The sequence below is a fragment of the Panulirus ornatus genome, chromosome 2, assembly GCF_036320965.1.
Source record: "Panulirus ornatus isolate Po-2019 chromosome 2, ASM3632096v1, whole genome shotgun sequence".
Classification (NCBI taxonomy): Eukaryota; Metazoa; Arthropoda; class Malacostraca; order Decapoda; family Palinuridae; genus Panulirus; species Panulirus ornatus.
This window is the reverse complement of record NC_092225.1, coordinates 95,731,924-95,756,923: the sequence shown is the minus strand read 5'-3', so window position 1 is coordinate 95,756,923 and position 25,000 is coordinate 95,731,924. Positions and strand designations below refer to the sequence as shown.

The 25,000-nt window shown below is 46.6% G+C and overlaps 1 protein-coding gene across 3 annotated transcripts in view; it reads left to right on the top strand.

Annotated features, from left to right (window-relative positions):
• The window catches only part of LOC139758579 (uncharacterized), a 433,037-nt gene that overhangs the window by 264,218 nt on the left and 143,819 nt on the right, over positions 1–25,000 (top strand). For 2 of the 3 annotated variants that reach the window (XM_071680107.1, XM_071680101.1), the window contains exons 4-6: positions 4,647–4,867; positions 9,139–9,219; positions 22,262–22,393. In XM_071680107.1, the coding sequence (XP_071536208.1) occupies positions 4,647–4,867; positions 9,139–9,219; positions 22,262–22,393 (434 nt within the window). Of the gene's footprint in view, positions 1–4,646; positions 4,868–5,108; positions 5,126–9,138; positions 9,220–22,261; positions 22,394–25,000 lie in introns of those variants that run through there. The other variant, XM_071680115.1, reaches the window with a different exon arrangement.

Below are 25,000 nucleotides of genomic sequence, written 5' to 3'. Positions count from 1 at the left end.
GGGGGCGCTTAAGTGTTGTGGCCAGTGTGCACGTGAGTGTGGATACTCACGTGCACACTCGGGTGTGTGTGTGTGTGTGTGTGTGTGTGTGTACGTCACACTTCATCTTTAGCTAGAGTGTCTTCTGTTTACCTGTGTACACACACACACACACATACACGATATATATATATATATATATATATATATATATATATATATATATATATATATATATATATATATATATATATATATAACTTATTCGCCGATCTCACGTGAGCCAGGTAGCGTCCACAACACGTGACCGAGCCTTGAGGAGAAAAATGCCTAAAACTTGGTTCTTTCCTCCGTTCCTCCGTGTGGGAAGTAATACAGGAGGGGAGGAGTTCCATACAGTATTCGTTGTCGCTCTGAATATTACGTTCTCCTCCTGTATTACCACACTGGGCCACCTGGAATGTGTTACGTATTGATGTTTGCTATGGACGATGGTATGTCTCTTTAATTTAAGACTTTGACTCTTATTGCTAACTCAATAGTTACAGTATTGATACACACTATTAAGGTACTTTAAACATAGTGTGGCCTATGATAGTCATATATATATATATATATATATATATATATATATATATATATATATATATATATATATATATATTATCTATCTATATATCTATCTATCTATCTATCTATCTATCTATCTATCTATCTATATATATATATATATATATATATATATATATATATATATATATATATATAAATAAAGGTAAAAACACTTTAATGCCCAAACTCTTGATCTTGCTCCTGCAGTAACTTGCTAAGTTACCGTGATGGTCATAATTACCTTCCCCTCAGTACGGAGTACCGACCTTGACGACCCTCCGTGACGTCACGCAAGCGTTGGTGGTTTGAGGGGATGGAGGTCGGGGAATTACGCTGTAATCTATTATCGCTCTTATGTAACTGGCCTTAAGCTGGTGGGCTCAATATGTCTACCATCCGGATCAACATTATTTTTTTATCTACGTTCTTTTTGGATTAAGATAAAAAAAAAGGTGAAAAATAATTTCCTAAGTAAAACCTTAAAAGAATGACTGAAGTTGGTGTTACGTCATGAGTGTCTGGGTTTGAACTGGTACGTATGGGAGCTGTTCCCTTCACCTCCCTCAGCCTTATATATATATATATATATATATATATATATATATATATATATATATATATATATATATATATATATATACCCGCCACAGTCTACGTACATGATATGCGCTGAATTAGTATTATATCTTTGTTGTTATTGATGTATCAGCGAACCATTATCCAGGTACGATCAAGCCATCACTAAGGCTCGGGGAGGTAAACACAACAGCCAGTGTTGGGTTGGCTGGCGTAGGATTGATGCCAGATGTCGCCACGTAGAGTGTTGCCTCTGTCATGGTCAGCGTTCGTAGACCAGTGTGTGTGTACCTTATGGCCCAGTTTCTTGGATTATTTAATCATTTTCGTGTTCTAGATTTATAATATGGATTCCTTATCGCAATTGGGGGATATAGAGACTTTTTTTTTTAACAATTTCGAATGTGAACGTGAAGTGCGCTTTTAAAATGTACTAACCCAGCGTTTTTTTTTTTTTTATCTTTTTTCTAAGTATCGAATGATACCATTCTATGTAATTATATCTAATAATCTCAGACCCCCGGTAAATATTTCTAAAATGCCGGGATTTAACTACAGATCATCTGTTGTTTACAGTAAATATAAAAAAAATGAACTTGACGTGTTTACTAAACTCTGGGCTGAGTTGCCGGCTAGGCAGAAATTGATGACTGACTTAATTTCCTTTTTGAATGTCATTATTCTCCTGTTTACTGCGCGCTCGCGCTCACGCTCATGCGGGCCAGTCACTGGAGGATGGCGCCTTTTTTTTTTTTTAAATGCGGTTAAATGCCCGGGAAAGTTGCCACGGGATGTAAATGCGCGGGAAAGTTGCCATGGGATAGAAATGCGCGGGAAAGTTGCCACGGGATGTAAATGCGCGGGAAAGTTGCCATGGGATCGAAATGCGCGGGAAAGTTGCTACGGGATGTAAATGCGCGGGAAAGTTGCCATGGGATAGAAATGCGCGGGGAAGGTAACGGAATGTTGTGACGTCACGGAGCCGCTTCATCCGGGATTCGAACCCTCGACCAGTTGTTGGATACACATTTATTTCCAATATTTATCGGACATTTTTCTCTTTTCTCTCAGAGTGGCTGTGTAATGTAGTGGTATATATATATATATATATATATATATATATATATATATATATATATATATATATATATATATATATATATATATTATACATATTTTTTTAAGATTTTCTCTTAATTTTTCCCGCGCGTGAAATCGCTCGTCAAACATTGATCCCTTCTGGGAAAAGTCATTTCCAGTGGCGATAGTAACGTGTTACCCACCATGCCTTCTTCACTGCTGGTAACGTCTGGCCATGATGGTGTTGGCAGTGATCTAAGCCAAAGGGAGGGAAAGGGGTAAGGTGGGTTTAGGGAAGGCATTAAGGTAAAGACATATTGTAGTCAAGGTCAAATTGCCTCCCTCACCCTCTCTCTCTTCCCCAGTGTGTCATGGTGAGGTGCGCAGGTTTTGATGGCCTTCGGTGTCGCCAGAGCGGGTTTGAATGACGCCGTGCACACGATTTAGTGGACGAAGAGTAGATTTAGTGGACGTAGAGTGGAGGGATGGCGGAGGGAAGGGTGGAGGGATATATTTGTTTTCTTGTTTGTTGGCAGTATATATATATATATATATATATATATATATATATATATATATATATATATATATATATATATATATATATATATACCTGGTTTAAAAAGAGAGATATACATAAGTATACGTATATAAGTAGGAGAGATGGTCAGAGAGCGTTATTGGATTACGTGTTAATTGATAGGCGTGCGAAAGAGAGACTTTTGGATGTTAATGTGCTGAGAGGTGCAACTGGAGGGATGTCTGATCATTATCTTGTGGAGGCGAAGGTGAAGATTGGTAGAGGTTTTCAGAAAAGAAGAGAGAATGTTAGGGTGAAGAGAGTGGTGAGAGTAAGTGAGCTTGGGAAGGAGACTTGTGTGAGGAAGTACCAGGAGAGACTGAGTACAAAATCGAAACCCATGGTTTAACCCAGACACTTCACATGCCCTGGTTCAATCCATGGACAGCACGTTGATCCCGGTATACCACATCGTTCCAATTCACTCTATCCCTTGCACGCCTTTTACCCTTCTGCATGTTCAGGCCCCGATCACTCAAAATCTTTTTCACTCTATCCTTCCACCTCCAATTTGGTCTCCCACTTCTCCTTGTTCCCTCCACCTCTGACACATACATCCTCTTGGTTAATCTTTCCTCACTTGGGAGATCCAAAGCGACATATTATAGTCCATGAAGACAACATGTTCTCACACTTACGATTCCATATTCCAACCATCTTTGTTGCGAGTCTTCTTCCCATATTATGCGTGTCTGTGTCGGTAGGTCCATTTTTCATGAGTACTAGCAGATCCGTGCCTACCGGGCCCTCCTCTGCTAGCTCTTGGGGAGGGTCAGATATTGCATCACAAGTGCGCCAGACTATTCGAAATGCAGATCCATCGAACCTCTGGTCTCATACTGAACAGACACTCCCACAGCGGCGGAGAACGGCGGAATGACATTGCTCGGTGGTATAACCACTCATCCTCAACCATTTTCCTTTTCGTACTTCCTATATTGCCGGCACGACCTTTTCACTCGCCAGTAACATATCTTCCCAGTAATATATTACCTCAAAAGCCAACAATTTCTATTCTGTCAGGAAAATGGATGAATTTGATTAGTGGCAACTGGTTATGGGGGGTTAGTCATTGTGCGCCTGGCAGTGGGTTAGTGGCGAGTGGACACTGAGCCAGCACTTGAATGGCTGTCAGGTGTCACTCCTTTCACTGAGGTAGTTTTATTTCTTCTTATATATATATATATATATATATATATATATATATATATATATATATATATATATATATATATATATATATATATACATATATATATATATATATATATATATATATATATATATATATATATATATATATATATATATATATATAAATGTCCATACCTTGGCTGCTGGCTTTTAAAAAGTAGATAAAAAAAAAATAGATCTTTCCTCAGACCTACAACACCCGGCAACACACACAACTCATCACAACACCCGGCCACACACACAACTCACTCATCACAACACCCGGCCAACACACACAACTCATCACAACACCCGGCAACACACACAACTCATCACAACACCCGGCAACACACACAACTCATCACAACACCCGGCAACACACACAACTCATCACAACACCCGGCCAACACACACACACACAACTCATCACAACTCAACCTTCTTAACTCTATTCGGATTCCCTTTGTTAAAGGACCTCTTGTGTGTCTGTTTGGGTAGAGACAGTCTCTCTCTCTCTCTCTCTCTCTCTCTCTCTCTCTCTCTCTCTCTCTCTCTCTCTCTCTCTCTCTCTCTCTCGTCCCTCGGGTTTCCCTCCCTCCTCCACCTTGTGGCTCACACACACACACACGCGCCGTCCCTCCTGCAGGCGTGGACAGCGAGATGATCCGGGTGGACTCGGACTACGAGTACGGCTACGTGTACTTGCAGCAGCCGCTCAAGTCGTGGCGGAACTACACGGTGATCCTGACGGTGGAGGACACGCGGGGAGACGAGAAGGAGGTCGTGTCCAGGATCATCCCCACCACCGGCTCCACCCCGACCTCCGACATCTTCCTCAAGTACACGCCCACCGTCCAGACCCCAGAGGTAAGTACGCGCCCACCACCCAGACCTCCAGGGGTAAGGGCGCGCCCATCCTCCAGACCCCCAGAGGTAAGGACGCGCCCACCGCCCAGACCCCAGGGGTAAGGGCGCGCCCATCCTCCAGACCCAGGGGTAAGGGCGCGCCCACCGCCCAGACCCCAGAGGTAAGGGCGCGCCCACCCTCCAGACCCCAGAGGTAAGGGCACGCCCACCGCCCAGACCCCCAGAGGTAAGGGCGCGCCCACCGTCCAGACCCCAGAGGTAAGGGCGCGCCCATCCTCCAGACCCCCAGAGGTAAGGGTACGCCCACCCTCCAGACCCCAGGGGTAAGGGCGCGCCCACCCTCCCGACCCCAGAGGTATGGGTGCGCGGGGCGCGGTGGTGGTGGGGCTCCTCCTCCTCCTCCTCCTCCCGGAGCCCAGACCTGCGTCAGGTTAGGTTCCTGTGGGTGGAGAATACGTCAGAAGGGAGGAGGGTGGGAGGTTATACTGGTCAAGATAAAGGGAGAAAAGTCTTGCCCACACACACACACACACACACACACACACACACACACACACACACACACACACACACATACATACTCATATATACAGACACAGGCACATATACACATACACATTCACATATACACACATACAATGTAGTGATGGGGTGAATTACAGCCCAGGCCACAATTAATAGGTAATTAGGAAGGTTTTATTTAAAGGTTTCAACCTCCCTTCCCCCCATTACGCCCCTCCACATAACGCCTTTCTGTCCAGATGTGACATATTGTAATGTACAAATTTTGTCCATTGAATTATTTAGTTATAGACACACGTCAGTGATGACTCGGGTAATTATAGACACACTGAGTGATGACTCGGGTAATTATAGACACACTGAGTGATGACTCGGGTAATTATAGACACACTGAGTGATGACTCGGGTAATTATAGACACACTGAGTGATGACTCGGGTAATTATAGACACACTGAGTGATGACTCAGGTAATTATAGACACACTGAGTGATGACTCGGGTAATTATAGACACACTGAGTGATGACTCGGGTAATTATAGACACATAGACACACCTCAGTGATGACTCAGGTAATTATAGACACACTGAGTGATGACTCGAGTAATTATAGACACATAGACACACCTCAGTGATGACTCAGGTAATTATAGACACACTGAGTGATGACTCGGGTAATTATAGACACATAGACACATCTCAGTGATGACTGACGTCAATTATAGACACACCTCAGAGTGAAGTACCAGTTAATTAAAGGGAGAATTTATATTCATCAATCAACACCATTTAGTCACTGGGGGTGATAATTACGCCCTCATATAGTAATTAATCCCAAATTAGCATATATATATATAATTAATCTATGATGTCCCTCCTTAATTGGTCAAGACGGTCGACGATCAATTCGGAAACTTCCCCCCCCTCCCCCCCCCCAAAGAGCACCTGTTAGAAGACCTTTGAATTTGAATTTTGAAATGCGTAACTTTCCTCTCTCTCCCCCTCCCCCCTATCCCCTCCCCCTCCCCCAAGGGGGGGGTTGTCTCTCTCTCTCTGGCATGACAGTGCCACTGGACGACGCATGACAGTACCTGACACCAGCCAGCCAGCCTAAACTGGTTCTTATTGAAGAGCATGACAGGTTAGCAAGGGGGGGTCGGTCACGACACACACACACACACACACACACACACACACACACACACACCTCAAGGGCAAGACTCATCATTTCGGTCTTAATGTTAATGTTGTTTGTGTGTGTGTCTGCGTATACCACAGTATACCACATGTATAACGTGTATCATGGTGTGTATACCACAGTATACCACATGTATAACGTGTATCATTGTGTGTATACCACAGTATACCATATGTATAACGTGACACATGGTGTGTATACCACAGTATACCACATGTATAACGTGTCACATGGTGTGCATACCACAGTATACCACATGTATAACGTGTCACATGGTGTGTATACCACAGTATACCACATGTATAACGTGTCACATGGTGTGTATACCACAGTATACCACATGTATAAGGTGTATCATGGTGTGTATACCACAGTATACCACATGTATAACGTGTATCATGGTGTGTATACCACAGTATACCACATGTATAACGTGTATCATGGTGTGTATACCACAGTATACCACATGTATAACGTGTATCATGGTGTGTATACCACAGTATACCACATGTATAACGTGTATCATGGTGCGTATACCACAGTATACCACATGTATAACGGGTCACGTGGTGTGTATACCACAGTATACCACATGTATAACGTGTCACATGGTGTGTATACCACAGTATACCACATGTATAACGTGTATCATGGTGCGTATACCACAGTATGCCACATGTATAACGTGTATCATGGTGCGTATACCACAGTATACCACATGTATAACGTATCATGGTGTGTATACCACAGTATACCACATGTATAACGTGTCACATGATGTGTATACCACAGTATACCACATGTATAACGTGTCACATGATGTGTATACCACAGTATACCACATGTATAACGTGTCACATGGTGTGTATACCACAGTATACCACATGTATACCATGTCACATGGTGTGTATACCACAGTATACCACATGTATAACATGTCACATGGTGTATATACCACAGTATACCACATGTATAACATGTCACATGGTGTTATCTCTGGTGTTAACATGTCACTTGGTGGTGTTATCTCTCGTGTTAACATGCCACATGGTGTTATCTCTGGTGTTAACATGTCACATGGTGTTATCTCTGGTGTTAACATGTCACATGGTGGTGTTATCTCTGGTGTTAACATGTCACATGGTGTTATCTCTGGTGTTAACATGTCACATGGTGGTGTTATCTCTGGTGTTAACATGTCACATGGTGTTATCTCTGGTGTTAACATGTCACATGATGGTGTTATCTCTGGTGTTAACATGTCACATGATGGTGTTAGCTATGGTGTTAACATGTCACATGGCATTTTCTCTGGTGTTAACATGTCACATGGTGTTATCTCTGGTGTTAACATGTCACATGGTGTTATCTCTGGTGTTAACATGTCAATGGTGTTATCTCTGGTGTTAACATGTCACATGATGGTGTTATCTCTGGTGTTAACATGTCACATGGTGTTATCTCTGGTGTTAACATGTCACATGATGGTGTTATCTCTGGCGTTAACATGTCACATGGTGTTATCTCTGGTGTTAACATGTCAATGGTGTTATCTCTGGTGTTAACATGTCACATGATGGTGTTATCTCTGGTGTTAACATGTCACATGATGGTGTTATCTCTGGTGTTAACATGTCACATGGTGTTATCTCTGGTGTTAACATGTCACATGGTGGTGTTATCTCTGGTGTTAACATGTCACATGATGGTGTTATCTCTGGTGTTAACATGTCACATGGTATTTTCTCTGGTGTTAACATGTCACATGGTGTTATCTCTGGTGTTAACATGTCACATGATGGTGTTATCTCTGGTGTTAACATGTCACATGATGGTGTTATCTCCGGTGTTAACATGTCACATGGTATTTTCTCTGCTGTTAACATGTCACATGGTGTTATCTCTGGTGTTAACATGTCACATGATGGTGCTATCTCTGGTGTTAACATGTCACATGATGGTGTTATCTCTGGTGTTAACATGTCACATGGTATTTTCTCTGGTGTTAACATGTCACAGGTGTTATCTCTGGTGTTAACATGTCACATGATGGTGTTATCTCTGGTGTTAACATGTCACATGGTATTTTCTCTGGTGTTAACATGTCACATGGTGTTATCTCTGGTGTTAACGTGTCACATGATGGTGTTATCTCTGGTGTTAACATGTCACATGGTATTTTCTCTGGTGTTAACATGTCACATGGTGTTATCTCTGGTGTTAACATGTCACATGATGGTGTTATCTCTGGTGTTAATATGTCACATGATGGTGTTATCTCTGGTGTTAACATGTCACATGGTGTTATCTCTGGTGTTAACATGTCACATGATGGTGTTATCTCTGGTGTTAACATGTCACATGGTATTTTCTCTGGTGTTAACATGTCACATGGTGTTATCTCTGGTGTTAACATGTCACATGATGGTGTTATCTCTGGTGTTAACATGTCACATGATGGTGTTATCTCTGGTGTTAACATGTCACATGGTGTTATCTCTGGTGTTAACATGTCACATGGTGGTGTTATCATCTCTGGTGTTATGTGTTCAGGACGCGCGTGTAGGCACCACCATAACATCGGTCATCGTGAAGAAGAAAGCAGTCAGCACCACAGTGGAGTTCGTCATCATGGTGAGTGTGTTGATGACCCCTCGTCATCATGGTGAGTGTGTTGATGACCCCTCGTCATCATGGTGAGTGTGTTGATGACCCCTCGTCATCATGGTGAGTGTGTTGATGACCCCTCGTCATCATGGTGAGTGTGTTGATGACCCCTCGTCATCATGGTGAGTGTGTTGATGACCCCTCGTCATCATGGTGAGTGTGTTGATGACCCCTCGTCATCATGGTGAGTGTGTTGATGACCCCTCGTCATCATGGTGAGTGTGTTGATGACCCCTCGTCATCATGGTGAGTGTGTTGATGACCCCTCGTCATCATGGTGAGTGTGTTGATGACCCCTCGTCATCATGGTGAGTGTGTTGATGACCCCTCGTCATCATGGTGAGTGTGTTGATGACCCCTCGTCATCATGGTGAGTGCGTTGATGACCCCTCGTCATCATGGTGAGTGTGTTGATGACCCCTCGTCATCATGGTGAGTGCGTTGATGACCCCTCGTCATCATGGTGAGTGTGTTGATGACCCCTCGTCATCATGGTGAGTGTGTTGATGACCCCTCGTCATCATGGTGAGTGTGTTGATGACCCCTCGTCATCATGGTGAGTGTGTTGATGACCCCTCGTCATCATGGTGAGTGTGTTGATGACCCCCGTCATCATGGTGAGTGTGTTGATGACCCCTCGTCATCATGGTGAGTGCGTTGATGACCCCTCGTCATCATGGTGAGTGTGTTGATGACCCCTCGTCATCATGGTGAGTGTGTGCGTTGATGACCCCTCGTCATCATGGTGAGTGTGTTGATGACCCCCCGTCATCATGGTGAGTGTGTTGATGACCCCTCGTCATCATGGTGAGTGTGTTGATGACCCCTCGTCATCATGGTGAGTGTGTTGATGACCCCTCGTCATCATGGTGAGTGTGTTGATGACCCCTCGTCATCATGGTGAGTGTGTTGATGACAACTCGTCATCATGGTGAGTGCGTTGATGACCCCTCGTCATCATAGTGAGTGTGTTGATGACCCCTCGTCATCATGGTGAGTGTGTTGATGACCCCTCGTCATCATGGTGAGTGTGTTGATGACCCCTCGTCATCATGGTGAGTGTGTTGATGACCCCTCGTCATCATGGTGAGTGCGTTGATGACCCCTCGTCATCATGGTGAGTGTGTTGATGACCCCTCGTCATCATGGTGAGTGTGTTGATGACCCCTCGTCATCATAGTGAGTGCGTGCGTTGATGAACCAGTGAGTGAGAGTGTGTGTGTGTATATTAAACCAGGCCATTCGAGTGTAAGCTGCTGATCAGCTGATGGGCCACCAGCTGGAGGCTGCATCAGCTGATTGTGCCGAAGGTAAACAATGATCAGCTGATGGGCCACCAGCTGGAGGCTGCATCAGCTGATTGTGCCGAAGGTAAACAATGATCAGCTGATGGGCCACCAGCTGGAGGCTGCATCAGCTGATTTTGCCGAAGGTAAACAATGATCAGCTGATGCGTCACGGTCAACGTTCCTGCTGACCGTGACGCATTCACGGGCCGCCCAGGGTCGAGTGCATAGGTTCGAATCCTGGTTGCGGCAGTCGGTCCACAGGCAATCCAGCTGTTCATCGAACCCTAGGAGTGGGTCGATAAATTGTGTACCTGGCTCAGGCTAGGTTATATATATATATATATATATATATATATATATATATATATATATATATATATATATATATATATATATATATATATATATATATTCCCTTGATCAGGGCATCAGCTGTGTTTCCCCCATCGTGTCGGTAAATGTAAACAATAATCAGCTGATCTTGTCAGCGTAAAAGCGTACTACGCTGGTTCTTGCGTCTTGAAGTATAAAATATATGGGAATCTCTCTGTCAAGTATGGATGGTCCGGTACGACCAAGTTCACCATTTTTTTTTCATAGTGTGTTCTACTATTTTTCCTTTTTTTTTGATGAATACTTTATCAGCTTTCTGCTTCGAGAAGGTAATTACCGTGTTAACCCTCATTATGGCCTGGTCACAGAGCCAGACGGCTTCTCCAATCACGTACGTAGACTTCATCCTTCGTCGGGGCTGGCAGTGGGCTCTGGCCACTGGCGCGTCCGCCGACCCCGCTGCCTGGCGTACGACCGATATCACGATAGATGTGACCCAGACCTTGTGGTATTGACCCCCTGATGAGTGATGGCAACCCTTCTGGTTGTCACGGGCAGTTATTATTATTATTATTATTATTATTATTATTATCATTATCATTATTATTATTATTATTATTATTATTATTATTATTATTATTATTATTATCATTAGTATTAGTATTATTATTATTATTATTATTATTATTATTATTATTATTATTATTAATTAATTGATTATAAGCTCTGGACATGATACAAACACGATAAGTTCCCAAGTGCCCTTTCGTGTCATAATCACATCATCATGGGAGACACAAGAGAGAAATGTAACAGTCAGTTGATATACAAGGAAGAGACGTAACTAGGACGTCTCTTGGTGGTTAAGAAAGTGCTTCTGTACAACCTGGGTTTACTGGGCGTTCTATTTACGGGTCGCGTTGCCCCGGGGGGATGGGGGGGGGGGGAGATGGAGACGTCGATACATCGTTTTTTTTAATCTTTGGAATTCCTCTTCAAATGCTTTTAAAAAGAGGAAAAAAAAAAAGGGGGTATTTTGATATTGAGCGAGAAGTGTTGTGTGTGTGTGTGTGTATGTGAGCTGTGCTGGTACTTAGAAGTTGATATAGATGGATGGCGGTGTTGTGAAGAGCAAGTGTAGCAAGAAATACGAAGATAGTTATCTCGCTCTCTCTCTCTCTCTCTCTCTCTCTCTCTCTCTCTCTCTCTCTCTCTCTCTCTCTCTATATATATATATATATATATATATATATATATATATATATATATATATATATATATATATTATATACACGGCTACGTAATTATGTGTCTTATAAGCACATTGCCACCACTCACGGTATATCGCATATACTAGAATCTAACCGATATAACCAGTATGTTCAGGTGAATGATTACCTCCCCACTTGAGTATACTGGTTATACCAGCGGTATGTCGGGTATATCGGAGCGTATGTCGCCTCTATTGCTGGTGTTTGGATGGGACATATATCGATTTTGATTTCAGTGGAATTACAATCTGTTGCTTATATCTGGGGTATGTCAGGTATGCGTATAGTGCTGGATATGTGTTATATCTGACTCATTTCTCTCTCTCTCTCTCTCTCTCTCTCTCTCTCTCCCCTTTCATGCATTATCGCACTTTCATCCCTCTACACCATCCCGTATTATTTGTCCTCAAAGTGTGACGCGTATCTCTCGCCCTTAGATCAGGTGTTCATAAGGCACCGGGTCCCGTTTCTCCCGCGGTGGGGCGTGACGTCACGCGGTACGGCGGCCGGACCCCCGCGCCGCGCGCAATGTTTACGTTTGTCGTGTGGGGCGACAGTTCCGGCCTTGGATGTTAACGGCCGAGTTTTATTTGTTCGACTAAAATGAATTATGGGTCATGTACATTACCCGAGCGTATGTACGATTTTCGGTAGTTAATTGTAGATGGCGTTACAGATTTGTGGTTTATATGTGTGGAGAGTCGTGCACGGTGCCTGGGAGTGGATGGTAATGGCGGATGGCCCCGCGGGAGGTGAAGGAGATCCATAGGGTGGGTCAGGGGGCGATGGACGAAGGGCCGCGGGGCACGGAGCAGTGTGTGTCTGCGGAAGGAGAGGCGTGTCTCGGGGGGGGGGGGTAAAATATATATATATATATATATATATATATATATATATATATATATATATATATGAAGAAGGAGATGGAAGAATGGAGTGAAGGAGGCTTTGCGTGATGGAGGTATAAACATACATTCAGGCGAACGTGAAATGTGCGGAGGAAGGAGGGAGGATGGATAGACTTGTCAGACATTCAAATAGCAATAAGATGATAAATACAGACGATATAGATGTCAGAGAATATTCAATTTTCATTTATGTATTTGCAGAGCGAAATAACTGCCTTCATTTGTTTAAACCTGTTTCTGTAAACAATTAATAATCACTCAGGGAACGCTGGATTTATATATATATAATTTACCGCTCGGCGTCGCTTATGATCAACAAAGTTCTCGATAGTTTTCGAAATATTCATTTTAAAATATTATATTCCGTTGTAAAGTATTCGAATGTTCCCGCCTTTTTGACCTCCTTGCATGCACATCTTGGGGTCATACTTGACAAGTGTCTGTGAATTATATTTTATTGCGTCTTCGGAAATAGAATTAAAGTGTTCTAATTATTATTAATATTTTGTCGTGTTAAAGGCTTGTAATTTGTATGAAGCCAAGCTTTAATGTTAGTATCTCATTTGACTCAAGTCAGGCCAAAAAAAAGTGCCGGATGTTCGCGACTTTGCCGCCATATTGTTACTTTCCCCCCCGCCAACACTGAACGAGAGTTTGGCGCCACTTGAGGAGTCTTCCTTCGCCAAATTATCATGGCCCTTGTAGCCGATAAAAGGCACATGGCCGTGTGGGAGTTGATAAGGCTTGTGCAATTTATAGACATGAACGCCTGCTTCAGCCTTCCTGCTTAGGCAATCATGACTTGGAGGGGGCTGAAATGGGAACTCCTCACGCCACCGTAATTATCCTCCTCCGGCCAAGGACTGTGATGCGATTACTCTCGCCATCACGCTGCCATCTTGACGGCGGGAGTTTAAGCGCTCGTCCGTTATCGCACGCACCCAGGTCCACCAACCCCCCCCTTGCTTCCTTGCCTACTTGCCCCTTTTATCCACTTGCTACTGTGCTGATGATATATATATATATATATATATATATATATATATATATATATATATATATATATATATATATATATATATTCATATATTTTAAAGACCTGCTTATTTACGTTAAATTATTATTTTTTTCATCTTCGTATTACCTGTACTAAACTAAACATACCCTCGTTTCATCTCTACATATGAAAATACCTATTGACATTCCCTGAAGGCAGCTAGGTTAGGTTAACGGGCCCCTGTCGACGTTTTCTTCCTAGATAGAAAACGCGTTGTGCTGGTCATTCCGCGGTAGTTGATCGACTGACTGGTATGGGTAAGTGTACCTTTCTACCGTTGGCGGTGGCCAGTTCTACCCTCCACACACACACACACACACACACACACAAACACACACACACACACACACACACACACACACACACACACACACACACACACACAGGTTCAGCTGGCGTGTGTGTGTGTGTGTGTGTGTGTGTGTGTGTGTTGGCAATTATCTACTTGTACAGTACGTTGGGGGGGGGGGGGTAGTTCAACACTCGTGGGGGCCCCCGTCTCTTGTACGGGGGAGGGAGTTCAACACTCGTGGGGGCCCCCGTCTCTTGTACGGGGGAGGAAGTTCAACACTCGTGGGGGGCCCCCGTCTCTTGTACGGGGGAGGAAGTTCAACACTCGTGGGGGGGCCCCCGTCTCTTGTACGGGGGAGGGAGTTCAACACTCGTGGGGGGCCCCCGTCTCTTGTACGGGGGAGGAAGTTCAACACTCGTGGGGGCCCCCGTCTCTTGTACGGGGGAGGGAGTTCAACACTCGTGGGGGCCCCCGTCTCTTGTACGGGGGAGGAAGTTCAACACTCGTGGGGGGCCCCCCGTCTCTTGTACGGGGGAGGGAGTTCAACACTCGTGGGGGCCCCCGTCTCTTGTACGGGGGAGGAAGTTCAACACTCGTGGGGGCCCCCGTCTCTTGTACGGGGGAGGGAGTTCAACACTCGTGGGGGCCCCCGTCTCTTGTACGGGGGAGGGAGTTCAACACTCGTGGGGGCCCCCGTCTCTTGTACGGGGGAGGGAGTTCGTCTCTAGAACCTTCTCTTAACATTATACAACTTTACATACACTTCTGCATTGTTTCCGTCTATGACATATTTCTGTACATTTTTCTCTTATAACAAGTTCTCTTTGCGTACGTTCACATGATGTTCCCTGGTTGTTCTGCCCTTCCTTCTGAAGAACTGTTCACTGAGTCATCCAAGCCTCGTTGAAGAACACGTATAGGTTATGATCGGATCACGCCTCCATCCTCTCTCTTCCAACGTGGGCAGGTGTGTGTGAAGCCACTGGCCTCTGATGGTCCCTGGGAGGGTCTGCCAGTGGGTCTTTTGTTCTCCTGTAGGTGTGCTGAACGTGGGAGAAGAACAGCCACGTTCTGGCTCACTGTGGGTGAAGAACAGTTTGCCAAGTATTCTCTCTCTCTCTCTCTCTCTCTCTCTCTCTCTCTCTCTCTCTCTATATATATATATATATATATATATATATATATATATATATATATATATATATATATATATATTCTAAAACATCTACAACTTCATTTTATTTTTACAGAAAAGCTGATATTTCTTTTCTTTTGTTTACCTTTGTTTTCGACGTGAAAAGAAATAAAAAAAGAATATATGAGCGATTTGCATACTGTACTAGAGTAGAACATGGACCATACTGGGTTATTGATGGTGTGTGTGTGTGTGTGTGTGTGTGTGTGTGTGTGTGTGTGTGTGTGTGTAATTACGTACACGAGGAGGGAGTTCTTACACAATCGCGTCCCGGCACCATCCCTTCCCCTATGTATTATGTAAACATATACATGTCTGTGCACATATGTGCGAGTGTGCGTGCACAGGCCGGTGTACATACACGTGTCTGTGCACATATGTGCCAGTGTGCATGCACAGGCCGGTGTACATACACGTGTTTGTGCACATATGTGCGAGTGTGCGTGCACAGGCCGGTGTACATACACGTGTTTGTGCACATATGTGCCAGTGTGCATGCACAGGCCGGTGTACATACACGTGTTTGTGCACATATGTGCGATTGTGCGCGCGCAGTCCGGTGTACATACACGTGTTTGTGCACATATGTGCCAGTGTGCATGCACAGGCCGGTGTACATACACGTGTCTGTGCACATATGTGCGATTGTGCGCGCGCAGTCCGGTGTACATACACGTGTTTGTGCACATATGTGCCAGTGTGCATGCACAGGCCGGTGTACATACACGTGTCTGTGCACATATGTGCGATTGTGCGCGCGCAGTCCGGTGTACATACACGTGTTTGTGCACATATGTGCCAGTGTGCATGCACAGGCCGGTGTACATACACGTGTTTGTGCACATATGTGCGAGTGTGCGTGCACAGGCAGGTGTACGTACATGAGGCCTGTGCACATGTGTGCATGCATAGGCCGGTGTACGTACATGAGGCCTGTGCACATGTGTGCGAGTGTACGTACACGTGTCTGTGCGTCGCCAACTGCTCATGCGCAATGTCAGATGTTCAGGGTTGCCAGTGTGGGTCTCGGCTGGATTGTCTTGGCGTTGGCAATACTGCCACGGGTCGGGCGTATTTTATTTATTTATTCATTTATTTATTTTTTTTTTTGGCGTTTAAGTTCATTATTATTCATGTCGTCTGCTATGTTAATGTTGATACGCTTGAGTTTGTGAATATATATGTGTTCTGCGTAGGCGTAGAAGCTTGGGTTATTCTGGCGTATTTTCTTTAATTTTTTGGATATTTTCTTGAAGTTTTCTAAGGAGACTTAAGTTATCTGTGAGACGACTGGTTTCTAGATGACTCTTGAGAACTTGGAGGTTTCTAAGGCGACTTCAAGTTTTGTCTTTGTTTTCTGTTTTTTGTTTTACTGTTTTTGTTTCTTTTTTTGGTTGATTTACGATACTTGGTAACCACGACGGTACGACCCTTGAACCCGTACGACGGTACGACCCTTGAACCCGTACGACGGTACGACCCTTGAACCCGTGCGACGGTACGACCCTTGAACCCGTGCGACGGTACGACCCTTAAGAGTCAGGTCAAAGGCCTGTCTGTTGTACACAAGGGTCGTCCCGTCGTGCTCTAGGGTCGTACCGTCGTGCTTAAGGTCGTACCGTACCGTCGTGCTCAAGGGTCGTACCGTCGTGCTCTGTGATCGTGCCGTCGTGCTCAAGTGTCGTACCGTCGTGCTCAAGGGTCGTACCGTCGTGCTCAAGGGTCGTACCGTCGTGCTCTATGGTCTTACCTTCGTGTTCTAGGGTCGTACCGTACCGTCATGCTTAAGGGTCGTACCGTCGTGCTCAAAGGTCGTATCGTCGTGGTCAAGGGTCGTCCCGTCGTGCTCAAGGGTCGTATCGTCGTGCTCAAGGGTCGTACCGTCGTGCTCAAGGGTCGTACCGTCGTGCTCAAGGGTCGTACCGTCGTGCTCAAAGGTCGTATCGTCGTGGTCAAGGGTCGTCCCGTCGTGCTCAAGAGTCGTACCGTCGTGCTCAAGGGTCGTACCGTCGTGCTCAAGGGTCGTACCGTCGTGCTCCAAGAATCTTTTAGTTAATGTAAATGTTGCCTTTAGCAACAATAATACTACGAAGAATATCTTAATCAGGAATTCACCAGAAAATTCTCTTGGTTGCATCTATAAAGTGCCATGTCGAAATTGTGATAAATTTTATGTTGGTCAGACTGGTAAGGATCTTTCTGTTAGATTTAAGCAACATAAATATAGTATAAGAACGGGACAAGAATCAAATGCTTTGTTTAATCACGTTAAAACTATGATCATTGTATTGACTGGAGTAATGCCATCTCAGTTATTAACTCTAACTCCAGTACCACGAGAAATATCATTAGATCTTCTATTATTAAGTGCACAAAGAATTATAATCCTACTATTAGTGAAGGTCTATACAAATTGGATAACTTTATTGTTGATAAAATTTGTAAACAATTCACCTTGTCCACATAATAAGTTTATGATACGCTCGTTGTCTGTCTTGGACAGTCATGTTTACCAAGTGGCGTCCTAGCTACGTCTCTTCGATGTATATCAACTGACTGTTATATTTCTCTCTTGTGTCTCCCCTGATGATGTGATTATGACACGAACGTGCACTTGGGAACTTATCGTGTTTCATTTCCCCGTGGACTCATAGGAATATATATATATATATATATATATATATATATATATATATATATATATATATATATATATATATATATATATATATATATATATGTATATATATATATGTATATATATATATATATATATATATATATATATATATATATATATATATATATATATATAGGCCAGATGATAATCATTAATGATAAATTAAGCTAATTACATTAGTTGAATTTGATTAATTAGTTTTTGGCCTTGTGATGACAGCAGACGGGGGCGTGTCTGTCCAAAGACTGTGGGAGACAGACGCTCTTTGCATATAGACAGATACACGGACAGACAAGAGGGAGGTGACAGACGGGCCAGTGAGTTGAGGTGGAGTGTAGCTATGTGGACAGGTGGAGTGGTGGAGAAGGGCAGGGAGTTGTGGAGTGGTGGAAAGGGGTAGGGAGTTGTGGAGTGGTGGAGAAGGGTAGGGGTTGTGGAGAGGGGTGGGGGTTGTGGAGTGGTGGAGAGGGGTGGGGATGTGGTGTGGTGGAGAGGAGTGGGGGGTTGTGGAGTGTTGGAGAGGGGTAGGGGGTTTTGGAGTGGTGGAAAGGAGTGGGGGGTTGTGGATTGGTGGAGAGGGGTAGGGAGTTGTGGTGTGGTGGAAAGGAGTGGGGGGTTGTGGAGTGGTGGAGAGGGGTGGGGGTGGTAGAGAGGGGTGGGGGTTGTGGCGTTGTGGAGAGGAGTGGGGGGTTGTGGAAGGGTTGGTGACACTGGTGGATCAATGGGCCAGGGTTGGCTGACCCTGGTGCCTAAGGGGGGGGGGGGAAGGAAGGTCGTTAGTGGGGGGGTCAAGGGTCAAGTGGGAGAGGGGGCGGGGGGGGTGGGGTTGTGTTCTAATTGCTACGGGAGAGGAGGAGTGTGTGGGGTGGTGGGGGGGAGGGGATGTTGTTGAGCGATCGTCGCACGTGCAACTTACGAGACGTTCATGCCTCCACGTGACGTGGTTTTCAGCGTACGACCCCGACGTAAAGAGAAGGAACGCACATACGACCCCGGCGTAGCGGAGTGTGTCCTCACCAGGTGTATAAAGTTCAAATTCTAAGTACAGTGAGTAGATATACAGATCGTAAGGTTATGGATAGTTGACGTATGGTTGTGGATGGTTGACGTATTGTTGTGGATGGTTGACGTAAGGTTATGAATGGTTGACGTATTGTTATGAATGGTTGACGCGTTGTTGTGGATGGTTGACGTAAGGTTATGGATGGTTGACGCGTTGTTGTGGATGGTTGACGTAAGGTTATGGATGGTTGACCTATTGTTGTGGATGGTTGACGTAAGGTTATGGATGGTTGACCTATTGTTGTGGATGGTTGACGTAAGGTTATGGATGGTTGACCTATTGTTGTGGATGGTGGACGTAAGGTTATGGATGGTTGACGCGTTGTTATGAATGGTTGACGTATTGTTATGAATGGTTGACGTAAGGTTATGAATGGTTGACGTATTGTTATGAATGGTTGACGTATTGTTATGAATGGTTGACATATTGTTATGGATGGTTGACATATTGTTATGGATGGTTGACGTATTGTTATGAATGGTTGACATATTGTTATGGATGGTTGACGTAAGGTTGTGGATGGTTGACGTAAGGTTGTGGATGGTTGACGTAAGGTTGTGGATGGTTGACATATTGTTGTGGATGGTTGACGTAAGGTTGTGGATGGTTGACGTAAGGTTGTGGATGGTTGACATATTGTTATGGATGGTTGACGTAAGGTTGTGGATGGTTGACGTAAGGTTGTGGATGGTTGACGTAAGGTTGTGGATGGTTGACATATTGTTGTGGATGGTTGACGTAATGTTGTGGATGGTTGACGAATTATTATGGATGGTTGACGTAAGGTCATGGTGCGGGGGAAGTCATCGCAGACGTGTTAAACGCGTCCAACTTTATTGTACGTCTGACGCAGTGTCACATGTCTTTGATAATTTCACCAATTACAACCAGGGAGATGGCTGCCTCAGGCGAGCTTGTGAGAGTAAATGGGTCATGGGAGAGGAGGGTAGGTGTGTGTGTGTGTGTGTGTGTGTGTGAGGGCGCTGGTGTCGAACCCTCGCCTTATGTCTTGTCTGGGGCGTCCTTGACTCTCTGACTCCCTTGTAACCCCTGACTGAACCTGGTGACTCTCCCTTGTAGCCTCTGACTGAACCTGGTGACTCTCCCTCGTAACCCCTGACTGAACCTGGTGACTCTCCCTCGTAACCCATGACTGAACCTGGTGACTCTCCCTCGTAACCCCTAACTGAACCTGGTGACTCTCCCTCGTAACCTCTGACTGAACCTGGTGACTCTCCCTCGTAACCCCTGACTGAACCTGGTGACTCTCCCTCGTAACCCATGACTGAACCTGGTGACTCTCCCTCGTAACCTCTGACTGAACCTGGTGACTCTCCCTCGTAACCTCTGACTGAACCTGGCGACTCTCCCTCGTAACACCTGACTGAACCTGGTGACTCCCTCGTAACACCTGACTGAACCTGGTGACTCTCCCTCGTAACCCCTGACTGAACCTGGTGACTCTCCCTCGTAACCTCTGACTGAACCTGGTGACTCGCCCTCGTAACACCTGACTGAACCTGGTGACTCTCCCTCGTAACCTCTGACTGAACCTGGTGACTCTCCCTCGTAACCTCTGACTGAACCTGGTGACTCTCCCTCGTAACATCTGACTGAACCTGGTGACTCTCCCTCGTAACACCTGACTGAACCTGGTGACTCTCCCTCGTAACCTCTGACTGAACCTGGTGACTCTCCCTCGTAACCCCTGACTGAACCTGGTGACTCTCCCTCGTAACACCTGACTGAACCTGGTGACTCTCCCTCGTAACCCCTGACTGAACCTGGTGACTCTCCCTCGTAACCCCTGACTGAACCTGGTGACTCTCCCTCGTAACACCTGACTGAACCTGGTGACTCTCCCTCGTAACCCATGACTGAACCTGGTGACTCTCCCTCGTAACACCTGACTGAACCTGGTGACTCTCCCTCGTAACCCCTGACTGAACCTGGTGACTCTCCCTCGTAACCCATGACTGAACCTGGTGACTCTCCCTCGTAACACCTGACTGAACCTGGTTCTGTCTTGAGGCTTGTACTGCAAGGGTGACAGTGTTGTGATAAATGTTATAATAATCTGGCAGGTTTAATCTTAAGTCTAGCAGGTGTACAGGTACACCTGTCTTGTACACGTACACAACACGTGTACAGGTACACCTGTCTTGTACGCGTACATAGCAGGTGTACAGGTACACCTGTCTTGTACACGTACACAGCAGGTGTACAGGTACACCTGTCTTGTACGCGTACATAGCAGGTGTACAGGTACACCTGTCTTGTACACGTACATAGCAGATGTACAGGTACACCTGTCTTGTACATGTACACAGCAGGTGTACAGTTACACCTGTCTCATTCACACGTACATAGCAGGTGTACATGTACACCTGTCTTGTACACATACACAGCAGGTGTACAGGTACACATGTCTTGTACACGTACACAGCAGGTGTACAGGTACACCTGTCTTGTACACGTACATAGCAGGTGTACAGGTACACCTGTCTTGTACACGTACTTAGCAGGTGTACAGGTACACTTGTACACGTACACAGCAGGTGTATAGGTACACCTGTCTTGTACCCGTACATAGCAGGTGTACAGGTACACCTGACTTGTACACGTACATAGCAGGTGTACAGGTACACTTGTACACGTACACAGCAGGTGTATAGGTACGCCTGTCTTGTACCCGTACATAGCAGGTGTACAGGTACACCTGTCTTGTACACGTACACAGCAGGTGTACAGGTACACCTGTCTTGTACACGTACATAGCAGGTGTACAGGTACACCTGTCTCGTACAGGTGTAGCAGATAGAAGGGAGGAGGGATGGTGGTGGGGATGGCGGCGGGGTGGGGGGTATGTGTGTTCTCCAGAAGAGCCAAGTGTGACGTCATGCTCGCTGCTGTGCCCACAGGGACCCTCCAAGGGTTTGTTCAAGATGGACTCCAGGCTTCACTCAGCTGACAGTGACAAGGCCCAGGTCGTCCTGCAGGGCAGGCTGGACTACGAGGACGCCAACCTGCACGTCATCCACGTCTGTGCTGTGGTGAGTACACACCCCCCCCCACTGTGCACGTGCGTGCATCTACGTGTGTGTGTGTGTGTGGGTGTGTGTGTGTGTGAGTCATCTACACAACCTGTGACTCATGTCTTGGTGAGTCAAGTTCATGAGTCAGTTTGTTTGGGGAAGAAGAAGGAGGACTAACCCCCCACACCCCAACCTTCACCTTACTGTATCTCCTGTAATGTCTAAGGTAAGTTATGTATGTAAACTGTGAAGGTGGGGTTAAAATACACACACACACACACACACACACACACATACACACACACACACACACACACACACACACACACACACACACACACACACACACACATAGTCTGCTTCTGATCCGTGTGTGTGTGTGTGTGTGTGTGTGTGTGTGTGTGTGTGTGTGTGTGTGTGTTTATTTGTTTATGTGTTTGTATGTTCTTCAGTCATTACAAGGAAAAAATCATTTTGCTTCACATGACTGTTTCCCACTCCATGTGTGGTGTGGTGTGGTGGGGTTTGGTGTGATGTGGTGGGGTGTGGTGTGGTGTGGGTGTGGTGTGGTGGGATGGGGTGTGGTGTGGTGTGGTGGGGTGTGGTGTGGTGTGGTGGGGTTTGGTGTGATGTGGTGGGGTATGGTTGGGTGTGGTGTGGTTTGGTGGGATGGGGTGTGGTGGGATGAGGTGTGGTTGGGTGGAATGTGGTGTGGTGGGGTGTGGTGTGGTGGGGTGTGGTGTGGTGGGGTGTGGTGTGGTGTGGTGGGGTGTAGTGTGATGTGGTGGGGTGTGGTGTGGTGTGGTGGGGTGTGGTGTGGTGTGGTGGGGTTTGGTGTGGTGTGGTGGGGTATGGTTGGGTGTGGTGTGGTGTGGTGGGATGGGGTGTGGTGGGATGAGGTGTGGTTGGGTGGGGTGTGGTGTGGTGGGGTGTGGTGTGGTGGGGTGTGGTGTGCTGTGGTGGGGTGTAGTGTGATGTGGTGGGGTGTGGTGTGGTGTGGGTGTGGTGTGGTGGGGTGTGGTGTGGTGTGGTGTGGGTGTGGTGTGGTGGGGTGTGGTGTGGTGTGGTGGGGTTTGGTGTGGTGTGGTGTGGTGTGGTGTGGGTGTGGTGTGGTGGGGTGTGGTGTGGTGTGGTGGGGTTTGGTGTGGTGTGGTGGGGTATGGTTGGGTGTGGTGTGGTGTGGTGGGATGGGGTGTGGTGGGATGAGGTGTGGTTGGGTGGGGTGTGGTGTGGTGGGGTGTGGTGTGATGGGGTGTGGTGTGCTGTGGTGTGGTGGGGTGTAGTGTGATGTGGTGGGGTGTGGTGTGGTGTGGGTGTGGTGTGGTGGGGTGTGGTGTGGTGTGGTGGGGTTTGGTGTGGTGTGGTGGGGTATGGTTGGGTGTGGTGTGGTGTGGTGGGATGGGGTGTGGTGGGATGAGGTGTGGTTGGGTGGGGTGTGGTGTGGTGGGGTGTGGTGTGGTGGGGTGTGGTGTGCTGTGGTGTGGTGGGGTGTAGTGTGATGTGGTGGGGTGTGGTGTGGTGTGGGTGTGGTGTGGTGTGGTGTGGGTGTGGTGGGGTGTGGTGTGGTGGGGTGGGGTGTGGTGTGGTGTGGTGTGGTGTGGGTGTGGTGGGGTGTGGTGGGGTGTAGTGTGATGGGGTGGGGTGTGGTGTGGTGTGGGTGTGGTGTGGTGGGGTGTGGTGTGGATGTGGTGTGGTGTGGTGTGGGTGTGGTGGGGTGTGGTGGGGTGTAGTGTGATGTGGTGTGGTGTGGTGTGGTGTTGATGTGGTGGGGTGTGGTGTGGTGGGGTGGGGTGTGGTGTGGTGTGGTGTGGTGTGGGTGTGGTGGGGTGTGGTGTGGTGTGGTGTGGTGGGGTGTGGTGTGGTGTGGTGGGGTGTGGTGTGGTGGGGTGTGGGGTGGTGTGGGTATGGTGGGGTGTGGTGTGGTGGGGTGTGGTGTGGTGTGGTGGGATGTGGTGTGGTGGGGTGTGGGGTGGTGTGGGTGTGGTGGGGTGTGGTGTGGTGGGGTGGGGTGTGGTGTGGTGGGGTGTGGTGTGGTGGGGTGTAGTGTGTATGTTGGATACCAACCTCGGGGTTTCGAACCCTGTTCGTACCACGGTGACCCCACACCACAACGGACATGATTTCCCTCCCCCCCCCCCCCAACGTTTTCCACCTGCTCGATCGACACGTTTGTATGACGTCACCGAGTCAAACGTTCGCGTATAACGTTACTATGAACTCCCTCCACCCCCTACCCCCCCACCACCGCCCCCCCCCCCTCCCAAGTGGATGTGTCCCACAGACCCCTTTAACTCCTCACTTGGCGTATGTTGGTCTTCGTAAATGTATCTTATCCCCCCCCCCCCCCCCCCCGCAGACCACGACAGCCATCATTGGCCCGTGTGCTAGCCGACAGGCCCTGCCCGGGGAATCGAACCCTGCTGCCCTTGGCCCGGAGGGGAGGTTTGGGAGGGGGGGGGGGCGGCCTTGCGTGGTACACAGCCACTGACGCAGACCCCCTCCACCACGGACCACCCTCCCTCCCTCGTCGTAAGTCGTAAAGGGTCTATATTGGTTTGCGTTCCTTTCCCCCCCCCCCCTTGTGTGTGTTGGGGGGGTAGGGGGTTGTAGTGAGAGAGAGAGAGA